This window comes from Schistocerca cancellata, chromosome 7 (genome assembly GCF_023864275.1).
Source record: "Schistocerca cancellata isolate TAMUIC-IGC-003103 chromosome 7, iqSchCanc2.1, whole genome shotgun sequence".
NCBI classification, from domain to species: domain Eukaryota; kingdom Metazoa; phylum Arthropoda; class Insecta; order Orthoptera; family Acrididae; genus Schistocerca; species Schistocerca cancellata.
This window is the reverse complement of record NC_064632.1, coordinates 302,257,369-302,270,816: the sequence shown is the minus strand read 5'-3', so window position 1 is coordinate 302,270,816 and position 13,448 is coordinate 302,257,369. Positions and strand designations below refer to the sequence as shown.

The following is a 13,448-nucleotide window of genomic DNA, read 5'->3' as shown; positions in this document are numbered from 1 at the left end:
ATAAATCGAGTGGTTTGGTAGCATGAAAGTATGCTTCATTTACTTCTAAAAGTTTTCCTTAATTACTGAAATTGAGTTCTTATAACTTACGGTCATACTTCGGTTCAGGAATAGGCCGTTGCTCCTGAAATGAAAAGGAAAAGTTAATAGCTAATTTTATTAAATAAAACTGCGGGTAATAGCAATGCCAATGAAAAGGCGACAATATTTAAATTAGAGGGCCAAAGCTTATCAAGGTTAACATCAATAATGTCAGATGCTAAGTTATAAATTTGCTGACCACTTGAATGGTTTTCTAGTGCATGTGCCTTAGAGAGTTTGTTATACTGTACAGTTTCATCAGTCTTCTTCCCTCCACTGTTATTTGTCTTCAAAATACAAAACTCTGCCCTTTAGAAAAATGGTAAAGCGCTCTCTCCCTCTCTCTCTCTCTCTCTCTCTCTCTCTCTCTCTCTCTCACACACACACACACACACACACACACATGCACTAGCACATTAGAACGTGCATTTAATTCTGGCTACACGAGCAAGCAAAATATCTAGATCTCCAGCAGAAGAAACTTTCAGTGTGATTCAACATGACCCTACTAGTTTTTGATAAAAACTGGTGTTGACGTTGGGAAGTCCAGTTCCTGTTGGGGCGAATTTTGGATTGCCTCAAGTAGTGAACATTTAGGGGGGATTTGGAGACCAAGAAAAGGAAAGTATCTTTTGTAATGGCTGAGCAGTTATAAATGCCAAGGGTTTTGTAAAATAGTGTCAAACTGATGGAATGTTGTGGCAAAAAATAATGCAGATCTCTATCATACCCATTAGCAATTTGACTGGCAGATGTGGCTTTTTCTCTGCACAAAGTAGTTACTGCTGTCCACAGCGAACCTCAAATTCTTTAGATATTTTTAGATTTCCTGGAAGTTTTTTGACACCGTTCCTAGCAATTGGTTTCTAATCAAGCTAGTAAGGTTCTGATTCTTTAAAGAACCATACTCCCACGTATAAAACAGATTTAAGCGTCTTATTACTTTACAAATGAGTTAATGTGTTAAATAGTGAACGAGAGGCATGTACATGAGGAAGTTTACATAAGCTTTGAAATTAAGTTTAAAGTTTGTCGGAGGAGTCTAAGCGCGCTCATTATGAAACAACAGATGAATATAGTCTGGGTAATTTGCCCACTGATTTAAGCAAAAGCTGGTTTTTCACGCATCTCAGTGTTTATGAGGTCATATCTGCTGAACGGGAAATTAAAATTGGCAGTACACTTTCTGGGACTCCAACCCTATTCCTCGTGGACGGAAAGCCCAAGTATACCCCCCCCCCCCCCAAACACAATAAAACCACCAAAGGTGCTTGGAATTGACAAGAAATTAAAAATGCCTGTTCCTTTTTGGGACTCAAACCATGATTCTACTGGATGGAAAGCCCAAGTGAGTCCCCTACACATGGAAACTATCCAGATGCGGGAGAGGAAGGTTAGGTTAGTGTATTTTATTTATTTTGGTAGGGAAACTGACGCAAAGATCTATTCTAATTACATAATTAACTACAAAAAATGGTTCAAATGGCTCTGAGCACTATGGGAATTAACATCTGAGGTCATCAGTCCAATAGAAATTAGAACTACTTAAACCTAACTAACCTAAGGACATCACACACATCCACGCCAGAGGCAGGATTCGAACCTGTGACCATAGCGGTCACGTGGTTCCAGACTGAAGCGCCTAGAACCGCTCGGCAACACCGGCCGGCAATTAACCACAAATATCAGGCCTAATTACACAATCATATCCATAGTGCTACATAGGGATGGCATAAAATCGCAATACCACTCAAAAACTGCCGATACCGTACAACTGTTGTTATCCTGCTGGGAAAAATATTCGCGATACCACTCGAAACTAGCGACACACACACTCAAACTCTATCCTACACCTACAAGCTGGCAGGAAAAACGCTGAGGTGTAAGGTACTACCTTTATTCTATTTGGTGGGAAATATGTTCAACTGACGAGATGCAGGTGTTGGGAAGAGAGAGAGGAGTTTAAGAAGCGTATTACTTGTAAGCATACAGCATCTATCGTTGTTTGACGTCGGAGTTCGCTATAGCTTCTAAGTAGGCTGTTTAGGTTTTTATATTGGTAACGCCACGTAGCGCTCTGTATGAAAATCACTGACTGTGCTGTGTGCAATCTGCGGCTGGTTGGCTTTGTTGGAATATCTGCCACTGTAGTGTTGGGCAGTTGGATGTAAACAGCGCGTAGCGTTGCGCAGTTGAGGTGAGCCGCCAGCAATGGTGGATGTGGGGAGAGAGATGGCGGAGAGCGGATGATCTGGACGTGGTTCCATCAGAGAGAGTAAATTTGTAAGACTGGATGTCATGAACCGACATATATATTATGACTTTTGAACATTATTAAGGTAAATACATTGTTTGTTTTCTATCAAAATCTCTCATTTGCTAACTATGCCTATCAGTAAGAATCCTTTATTTAGCTACAGTATTGGCGCTCGCTGTATTGCAGTAGTTCGAGTAACCAAGATTTTTGTGAGGTAAGTGATTCATGAAAGGTATAGGTTATTGTTAGTCAGGGCCATTCTTTTGTAGGGATTTTTGAAAGTCAGATTGCGTTGCGCTAAAAATATTGTGTGTCAGTTTAAGCACAGTCATTTATAATTTTTCTAAGGGGACGTTTCAAGCTGTCTGCTCAAAAACCATCCTGTAGCCCAGGCAATCGAAGCCAATACATGCTATCAGAACTGAAGGAAAAAAAATGCGTCATAGTTATAATTACACTTCGAAATAGTCGTGAGAATGCATAATGCATCATATGTACTGGGGAAAATCGTCGGCCTAAAAGACTGCAAAGGGGTGGTAGTTCAACGTGCGTTCTCAGCGATAGGCGTCCACAAGCTGCTGAAAATCGAGGCCCTCTTTCTCCCTCCCTCCCTCCATCCACATATGGAGGGGGACACAGGCTTTTTGAAACTAGCAGCTGCCCCGCTACCTCGGGGCACGGGCAGGCCATTGTCCGCACTCGGCTTTCCAACATCTGGCCGCCACCTTAAGGCGGTCCTAGACAACACAAAACGGAAATTTAGTAGCATAACCCTGACCATCTGAAGAACGCGCCAGATGGCTATTTCAAAAGTCAGCTGGTTCTGAAACAGAAAGCCACTACCGTGTAAAGCGACCGCTGCCTCACGCTTGCCTCCCTCAGACCCATGATAAATGACTGCTACCCCCACCGAAGGAGAGCCGCGTCTGTTAGAGAGCTCGCCCACTATTCTGTGTTCGACATAAACCTGACTCCTATAATAAAGCAACTATTAAAAAGAAAACACATTGGCGACGATAATAAATGTCGTCTTTTCACGAAAATAGGCACAGTCCATTTTCTTTTAGTTTTATGAGCAACATCGGTGTAGTTTTTTGGTTCGACTGCAGTTGCACCTCATTATTTTGTGACGTCCAGCGAAGTGTACCGACACCGATTTCAGATGGTCAGCAGACACCACCCGGCGTAAAATCAGCGAACAGAAAAAATCTTCGACTATTTTGATGCGAGAACTACCGATCACCACAGAATGTCCTCGTTATTTCGAAACCATCTCAGAGTAAAGAAAAAGCGAGAAATTAAACTCCAAGTGCTTCAGCTCAGAAGAAAGTTCCTGAAGCCACTCTAGCAGTTCTGGACGTGTGGGGTTTTGCACTGTCCTGTTGGAATTGCCGAAGTCTGTCTAAATGCTCAATGGACATGAATGGGTGCAGGTGATCAGACACGATGCTTACGCACATGTCATCTGTCAGAGCCATATCTAGACGTACCAGGGGTCTCATATCACTCCAACTGCACACATCCCACGCCATTACATAGCCTCCACCGGCTTGAACAGTCCCCTGTTGACACGCAGGGTCCATGGATCCATGATGATGTCTCCATACTCGTACACATCCATCCGCTCGATACAATTTGAAACGAGACTCTTCGGACCAGGCAACATATTTCCAGTCGTCAACAGTCCAGGGTCGGTGTTGACGGACCCAGACGAGCATAAAGCTCTATGTCGTGCAGACATCAAGGGTACACGAGTGGGCCTGCGACTCCGAATGCCGGTATCGATGATGTTTCGTTGAATGGTTCGCACGCTGACACTTGTTGATGGCTCAGCTTTGAAATCCGCAGCAATTTACGGAAGGGCTGCATGTAGTTATGTAACGTTGAACAATTCTCTTCAGTCTTCGTTGGTCCCGTTCTTATAGTATCTTTTTCTGTCACAGCCGCGATGTCGGAGATTTGATGTTTAATCGGATTCCTGATATTCACGGAACAGTCGTGAAATGGTCTTACGGTAAAATCCCGACTTCATCGCTACCTCGGAGATGCTGTGTCCCATCGCTCGTGTGCCGACTATAACACCAAGTTCAGACTCACTTACATCTTGATAACATGCCTTCGTAGCAGTCGTAGCAATCTAACAACAGTGTCAGATACTTGTTGTCTTACATAGGCGTTGCCGACTGCAGGGTCGTATTCTGCCTGTTTACGTATCTCTATAGTAAATACGCATGCCTATTACCTGTTTCTTCGGCGCTTTAGCGTAAGTAGTTTTTAAGGATTTTAAATAATTAAATTCGGTCACTATTTCTATTGTAATATGAAAAGAAAACTTTTGTTTCACTTGGAAGCCGTTACATAGGCTACTTTGGTTTGGCCTTGCACTGGGCTAGTCGCTTAGTATAACAGACTACGCGGCTATGGAGTGTCGTCTCAGCTATGCGACTTGATTCATCATTCCCTATCAAGAAAATCACAGCTCGTGGTGATATACAGAAAGTCATCTAGTAACAGCCAAGGTTACTGTGTGTTTCTCGCAAAACTGCTCTTAAGCTACATAAACCATTTAGCAGAGAATCGGGATATCAACTTCCTGGCAGATTAAAACTGTGTGCCGGACCGACACTCGAACTCGGAACCTTTGCCTTTCGTGGGCAAGTGCTCTACCATCTGAGCTACCCAAGCACGACTCACGCCCCGTCCTCACAGTTTTACTTTTGCCAGTACCTCGTCTCCTACAGAAACTCTCCTGCGAACCTTGCAGAACTAGCACTCCTGAAAGGAAGGATATTGCGGAGACATGGCTTAGCCACAGCCTGGGGATGTTTCCAGAATGAGATTTTCGCTCTGCAGCCGAGTGTGCGCCGATATGAAACTTCCTGACAGAGAGATGGTAGAGCACATGTCCGCGAAAGGCAAAGGTCCCGAGTTCGAGTCTCGGTCCGGCACACAGTTTTAATCTTCCAGGAAGACACTCCGCTGTAGTGTGAAATCTCATTTTGGAATCGTGATGTCGTTTACCGTCAGCCAAAGTAATCACAAGATCAAAACGAACTATAACTTTGTTTTGACGAGATACCTACGTAATGCGAAAAGTAGGAATTCTACATCACCATGGATACTCCGAAAATCACATTGAAGTGCCTGGCAGAGTGTTCATCGAACCACCTTCACAGTTCACTACTGTTCCACTCTCTCATAGCGCGCGGAAGGAACAATAAAGATATGAGTTCCTCCACGAAAGTACAAAAGAAATTGCGTGAATTACCGGTTAGACGACAAATCAAACCAAATGAAAGGTTAACTAGTCAACTAAATACCTAGAGACTTCAATTACATATAACTCAAATTGGGAAAGTAATATAGAAAATGTTGAGGTAAACGTGAAACAGACTGTGTTTCATTGACAAGATACTTTAGGTCCAACAAAGCTAATAAAAGACTTATTTCGCTACGGTTATCCACCATCTTCTGGAATATCGCTGTGCGACATTGGACTGACGGAGGACAGCGAGAAAATTCGAAGAGCAGCTTGTTTTGCACTGTCGTGAAGGAGGGGAGAGTGTATAAGAGATGTGATAGCAAGTTGCGGTGACAATCATTACACCTAGAACTACATTGTATAATTGCTCAGCAAGTCACAATTACGTGACTGGTAGAGGATTCATCGAACCATCTTTAAGCATATACTTCACCGTTCCACTCTCGAACAGCTCGTGGGATATACGAACACTTAAATTTATCCGTGCGACCTCCGATTTCTCTTCCTTTGTTACAATGATCACTTACCCTTATGTAGGTGGGCACCAACAAAATGTTTTCACACTCTAAGCAGAAAGTTGGTGATTGAAATTTGCTAAGAAGGTCCTGCCGCTGCATAAAACGCCTCTGTACTAATCAATACCACCCCAATTCGTTTATCATATCCGTAGCACTCTCTCCCATACTTCGTGATAATACAAATCCAGCTGCCCTTCTCTGAACTTCCACCGTGTCCTCCGTCAATCCTACCTGATGCGGATCCCACATCGCACAGTAGTAGTCCAGAAGAGGGCGAACAAGCATAGTACAAGCAGTCACTTTCGTAGACTTGTTACATTTGCTAACTTGTCTCCTAAATCGTTTACGTAAATCAGGAACAAGAGAGGACTTATAACACTTCCTTGGGGAACCACATATATTACTTCACATTTACTCGACCACTTTCCGTCCGTTATTACTGTGACCTTTCTGACGAATCCAGTCGCACATCTGAGACGATACTCCACAGACACGCAATTTAATTAGAAGTCGCTTATGAGAAACAGTGTCAAAAGCATTCTGGAAATTTAAAAATATGGAATCAATTTGACATTCCTTGTCGATAGCATTCATAACTTCGTAAGAATAAAGAGGTAGTTGTGTTTCACAAGAACGATTCTTTCTGGTATCATTCTAAAATGGCGCTAAGAGGACATTGTAAAAAAAAAACTTTGTACAATGAAATGAAATGAAATATCTTTACTGATGAACACCCTAGTATTGGAGCAGCGAGTTTGACTGGTATAGTATAAGAGAGAACAATGAGAATTATTGTGTAACATGAAGAGTATGACAAAAGAGAACATGATTTCTTTTCTTAAATCACTAATATAGTTTAAAATTTGTGTTGTAAATGTTGTATTTGCATCTGATGGCTGCAATATATTAATTCTTCCAAAACTTTGTTTAGTGAATCGTCTTAATGAAATATGCATGCCATTCACTTCTTTAGCGTCATGCCTGGACAGACTACGGTTCAATTTGTTTCTCTGTGTGGTTTCGCAACTTCTACATAATGAATCCTTGAAATGAATTTCCTTTGTGTTTCATTTGCTGACTCTACAATCTGAATGGTGATAAGGCCTGTGTTGACTAAGGGAGGTGGGTTGGTTTGTTAGGGGGAAGAGACCAAACAGTGAGGTCATCGGTCTCATCGGATTAGGGAAGGACGGGGAAGGAAGTCGGCCGTGCCCTTTCAGAGGAACCATCCCGGAATTTGGCTGAAGCGATTTAGGGAAATCACGAAAAACCTAAATCAGGATGGCCGGACGCGGGATTGAACCGCTTTCCTCCCGAATGCGAGTCCAGTGTGCTAACCATTGCGCCACCTCGCTGGGTACTGAGGGAGTCGCTAGTAACAAGTGGAGATTTATTTCGTTTTTAAATTAATGTTCTTGTTGCTGTGGTCTTCAGTCCTGAGACTGGTTTGATGCAGCTCTCCATGCTACTCTGCTCTGTGCAAGCTTCATCATCTCCCAGTATCTACTGCAACCTACATCCTTCTGAAACTGCTTAGTGTATTGATCTCTTGGTCTCCCTCTACGATTTTTACCCTCCACGCTGCCCTCCAATACTAAATTGATGATCCCTTGATGCCTCAGAACATGCCCTACCAACGGATTCCTTCTTCTAGTCAAGTTGTGCCACAAACTCCTCTTCTCCCCAATTCTGTTCAATACCTCTTCATTAGTTATGTGATCTACCCATCTAATCTTTAACATCCTTCTGTAGCACCACATTTCGAAAGCTTCTATTCTCTTCTTGTCCAAACTATTTATTGTCCACGTTTCACTTCCATACATGGCTACACTCCATACAAATACTTTCAGAAACGACTTCCTTACACTTAAATCTATACTCGATGTTAACAAATTTCTCTTCATCAGAAACGCTTTCCTTGCCATTACCAGTCTACATTTTATGTCCTCTGTACTTCGACAACCATCAGTTATTTTGCTCCCCAAATAGCAAAACTCAAAACTCCTTTACTACTTTAAGTGTCTCATTTCCTAATCTAATTTCCTCAGCATCATCCGAGTTAATTCGACTGCATTCCATTATCCTCGTTTTGCTTTTGTTGATGTTCTTCTTATATCCTCCTTTCAAGTCACTGTCTATTCCGTTCAGCTGCTCTTCCAGGTCCTTTGCTGTCTCTGACAGAATTACAATGTCATCGGCAAACCTCAAAGTTTTTATTTCTTCTCCATGGATTTTAATACCTACTCCGAACTTTTCTTTTGTTTCCTTTACTGTTTGCTCAATATACAGATCGAATAACATCGGGGATAGGCTACAACCCTGTCTCACTCCCTTCCCAACCACTGCTTTCTTTTCATGTCCCTCGACTCTTGTAACTGCTATCTGATTTCTGTGCAAATTGTAAATAGCCTTTCGCTCCCTGTATTTTACCCCTGCCACCTTCAGAATTTGAAAGAGAGTATTCCGGTCAACATTGTCAAAAGCTTTCTCTAAGTCTATTTAAATTAATATGATTATTAAAACATTACATGCCTAGGCAGTAAAGAGTAGCGATCAGCAAACAGAAGAATTCTAATAATCGGTTTTTATCTGAAAATTTCGTTCAATCAGTTTCATTTGCCTTCCTTTCGTTGCTCATCGTATTTCCTAAAGTGTCATTTGTTGTTATTTTGTTGTTTATTCTAATTTTAACCATTTTAATTTCTGCATTCTGATTTACATTGCATAATCCATCTCGTCTCCCACTGACAATAATTACCTGATTAAGGAGTGTCTCTTTAATTGGAGATGGGTCAGGACCATTAAGAAACCTATGTAAGTGACAAATAAGTGACGTGAAGTTATCGTTTCGTAATCTGGCTGTATTTCTGAGAATTATTCAACTGTTATCAGGACCTATTAGTCAGGCTTAGTACGACATACTTAACAATTAAAATGATAGCCTTTCAGTGACTTATTCACACAAATTATGGAGATACACTTAAGGTAGCTTAGCCAAAACGCACTATGAGTCTCGATACTTTGTGTGAAACGTGAATAAAAATTGAGATCACTGTGAGTGAATAGGATAATACAATACTAACGTGAACATTATTCGATGGCGAATGACCGTGAAATCAGATGATCCAGGTGGTCATTTCAAGACAACTCACCTGTAAATCAACGTACCCAGCTTCTGATGAAAGAATACAAGCTGTCTGACTCCGGATGGCTATATTCAAAACAGGTAACGGCGTTTTTTCAGTATAGTAAGCCAAAATCAAATTGTTACTGGTTGCTGCAGTAGATTATAAGCATTCTGTATCACTAAAAGCCTCGTTTTTCCCACGAAGCCAGCGTGTCACAAAATAACATTCAAATAAAAAAATTGTGGAAAAGTTCAAGATAATACCTATCAGAAAAAGAAATAAATCTGAGCAGTTGGAAGTTTAGTGGTGTTTATCTTGAGCACATCACACGGTCAAGTATTATTTAGAATTACTAGGTCAGGAACCATGTCTTTCACTGTTATTTATTTGTAGCTGTGTCTGAGACTTCGTATGTTCGCAATATATTTATAACTTATCAAGCTGCTTTGTGCACAACGTGTATAGTAGTGTGATTGGAAACATGAGGCAAGAGCTTACTTGCTTCACTAACATGGGAAAGAGCCATGCACAAAGCAACTGCACTAAGGTCCACACCAGCAACACGCAGCTTCTAGCCTTGTGCTTTGTTTGTGGTCATGACATAACATAATCTTACCAAGAATTGCTCACGTTTAAAGAGAAATGGTGAATTGTTAGGAATAAACAACATTCGGGGTATGAAAATTCTCTCGCCTGCGCTGCCTTCCGTCAAAATTTCCTCTTATAAGATGTTAAGTTTAAGAGAAGTACCTTTAAGTCTCTGTGGGAGTGAAGGGTTCTGAGGAGTGAGATGATGCATGATGCTCTCGATCAGAGTTACGTCATGCTTCGCTTTCGGAAGACATTTCCAAAGAGTGAGTTAAGGAATGGTGTATTGAAGCCGCAGCAAGTCTCTTCTTACGATCTTCATTAGAATCTTAAAATCACATATCTTCAGTTTTTGGCCTTTCTGGTGTATCGAGAAAGACTTGACCGCTTTATAGGCATTTTTATTAGTAAAATAAATGAAGTCAAAATGTAGTGAGTAGGCACCAAAACCACAAAGTGAACTAAATAAATTACTTTTTCGTAGCAAGGAACATAAATAAAACATATCGAAAGAAACAAAGCAACGTCACTATGTTTTTAATACACAACCGAAATTAGTGAATCCGTATATCCTAGCCAAGCAAAATCGCTGTTAGTTTGTATTCGTAAATATAACATAGCGGCGCTTAATTTTATCGGTTTCCAAATTTGCGAAAATATACTTGTTACTCAGTTAAACAACTAGCAACGCCATCTGTTGGTTGTTTGGTGTACTATGCCGTGATAATTAAATATTCGAACTACTAAGCAGAGTAGACGATTTTAGATGAAACTTTAAATTACGATATATTTTTACCGTGTTCTCATTTAGATGAAATAACGCCGATATGTTTAAAGTAACGAACGCTTTAGGTGATACGCCTCGTACACCGTATTCATAGCCACGGCTAACGTGGATGCATGAACTTACCAAGCGAAGATCCTTGGGGGCGCAGAGCACAGCGGCGAGGTTATCGCAGGGATCGGGACACTTCTGCTGAGGTTGGCACGAAGAGTTGCAGGCGACGGACGTCAGATGGAACGGCCATCCCGTCGGACGCACACATCTCGCAAGCAGGCGGAGCATTTCGATTTCTGCCGGTTCTGCGTTGGTAAGCGATTTTCAGGCCGCTCGTTCTACGCGGGAGATAGGAAGCACCTAGACGTAATAACTCTGATTACAGAATTAACGAGTATCTAAGGAGTACATAAACGTCGACACTTACCCTTAGACACACGATGAAGTAGTGCTCTTCCTGACGTCTCAAAATACAAGGTGACTGTCTTCGTCAGTAGTCATTGCAGAACCGTGATTTCCTTCGTCATTTTCATTTATATGCTGCAAACATAAAATTTTATATAAATATTTTGCGAGACGTGCTTACAAAAAAGGCATTAGTAACCTACTAGAGGACCCATATTAAGTCATTAAAGAGGTTTGGTAAATAGCATCAATACCATAACATATCACCAACAGGCCACAACAAAACGACGTAGCCCATTGCCAAAGCATCTTGGAGTCATTCGTTTCCCGATTTGAGAAGTAAAAAACACTGCAACCATCCGCGCTGAGTTGTTGGATGTGTACGGCAATAATATCGTATCACACAGTGGATAGGTGGCACGGATGGTTGCAGTGTGGTCAAAGAAATTCGAGTGATGAAGAAAATGAAAAACTAGAAAACAAATCCTGATAAGTGCGAGCAGGACTAGGGCACCGAAGGTTCCGTACAGACTTAATTACGCATATACATACATAATTCATCCGTCCCACGAATCTAGAATTTCTACGTGTTTTGCCTGTTAACGACATCGAGACCGGCAACATATCAAAATACGTGACATAAAGAGACCATACACTTCAGTATGCGAGATAAATTTTAACTTGATACGTCAGCCCGTTTCTGAGAAAAACGGTCTTAACAGACGAATAAAGGCAGAAAGTCGAATAACAAGATAAAAAATCTTTTTTGTGTGATATAATTACAAATTAACAATTTCTGTGTTGTTACCTTCAGATATACTGCGAAACCTTGCTTCTTGCCTAATTTCATGACCCTAAGTCAACAGGAAGTACCCTGCAGGTTTTGATGAGTAAGCTTGCGAGTATCAAAATAAGTGGCCCAAATGGCCGCATGTTTTGACTGCACTGACTAGGAAACTTAAGGTTTTTACAACGCCAGGCGACCATAGAACTTTGTACGTGACAAATTTCTACTTGATAAGTCTACCCCTTCCTGAGAAAAGGGGTTCTTAACTGTCAGAAAGAGAGGCAGACAATAAAGTGCCGTTTTTACCGACTAAGTTACCGAATCCTAAAAAGGACTTAATATCCTATGTCTACTATATCAGTGGTTGACTGTGACACAGTCAACTGTCAACTCATTCAAGTAACTGGGAGGGGGGGGGGGCGTGGAGTAACAGTTAGTGGGGATATGAACTGGAATGATCACATAGGTTCCGTCTTACATACGCCTAACGGAAGACTCGGATCATTGGCCGGATGCTGATAAATATCGTCATTCTACAAAGGAGACTGATTACAACACACGTGCGCGACCTGTCTCAGAACATCGCTCAAGTGTGTGGGACCCATACTGAATACTGCGTATTGGACGTGTCAGAGGAGGACAATTCGAATTCCATTGATTTGTTAGACTCACAGGAGGGCGTCACGGACATGTCGAAAGACATGAACTCTTTCATGCTTTGTCGTATAGTGTTCGGTAAAGTTTTTTTGGTGCCTACGAATCAGTATGTGAAATGCTAGATTTAAATGCGCTATAAATATGTTGTTCGCATACTGCATTATCTTGGTTCGCATCCTGTTCTGCACTTTCTCGTTGTCAGTGAAGAACTCCATGTAAGCAGCTTTTGACAGAACTGGCATTCAACTACAGTATATTACATCTTGTCACCGAATGAGTAGGGTCTATGTATTTCTGCTTCGAATGGTGTTACTTCTTGCCATTGAAAATGTTTTGTGTAGTCTTAGTGAGTAAGGCATTATTACCTGAAAATGCTGAAATTGCTGAAATTGCAAAAGTAGTTACTCAAATGTGTTGACACGTTATTAGCAGATACTGCAAACAATGAATTTTAACAAAGAGAAGTGTACTCCAACCATCCTCCTACTCTAACGAAAATTTAAAGGAAAGCAAATAATACACACTGTCGTTCTTCCATCAATGGATTTACTAGTGAATTACGTACAACTAGAGTTAACTAAATGCTGTAGCATTCAGCACGGTGGAAGTACGTTCAACCATACCACGTAATCATATGTATAAATATTCACCGCGATGAAGAACATTTTTTCTGCATAGTGGTACCTTGCACAATACCTACGTACTCTGCCACTAATATTAGAAAGCATATTAAACTGCAAGAAACAATAGTCAAAGCTGAAATGTATTCTCATTCCATGACACGATGTAAAGTCGAATACCAATCCTGCCAAATTGTAAAATTTAAATTTTCGCGGCCGGAAATGTCACAGTTATTAAAATATTCCGGGCTGTTATGACGTAGTCGAATAGTTCTCAAATTTAAATCGAGAGTTTCGTCCCCATCTGCGGAGGACATTTTCAAGGGCGACCTTAGCTTCTTTGAGTGTCCCGATTCACCCCCGGACT

The 13,448-nt window shown here is 41.3% G+C and overlaps 1 protein-coding gene across 1 annotated transcript in view; it reads right to left on the bottom strand.

Moving 5' to 3' along the window:
• The window catches only part of LOC126092742 (sorbitol dehydrogenase-like), a 79,115-nt gene extending 68,215 nt beyond the window's left edge, over nucleotides 1–10,900 (bottom strand). Inside the window, exons 1-2 of the mRNA XM_049908468.1 lie at nucleotides 10,745–10,900; nucleotides 91–124 (exon numbers count right to left, since the gene is read on the bottom strand). Of these exons, the coding sequence (XP_049764425.1) occupies nucleotides 91–124; nucleotides 10,745–10,900 (190 nt within the window). The remainder of the gene's footprint in view (nucleotides 1–90; nucleotides 125–10,744) is intronic.
• Between the last annotated feature and the right edge of the window lie 2,548 nt (nucleotides 10,901–13,448).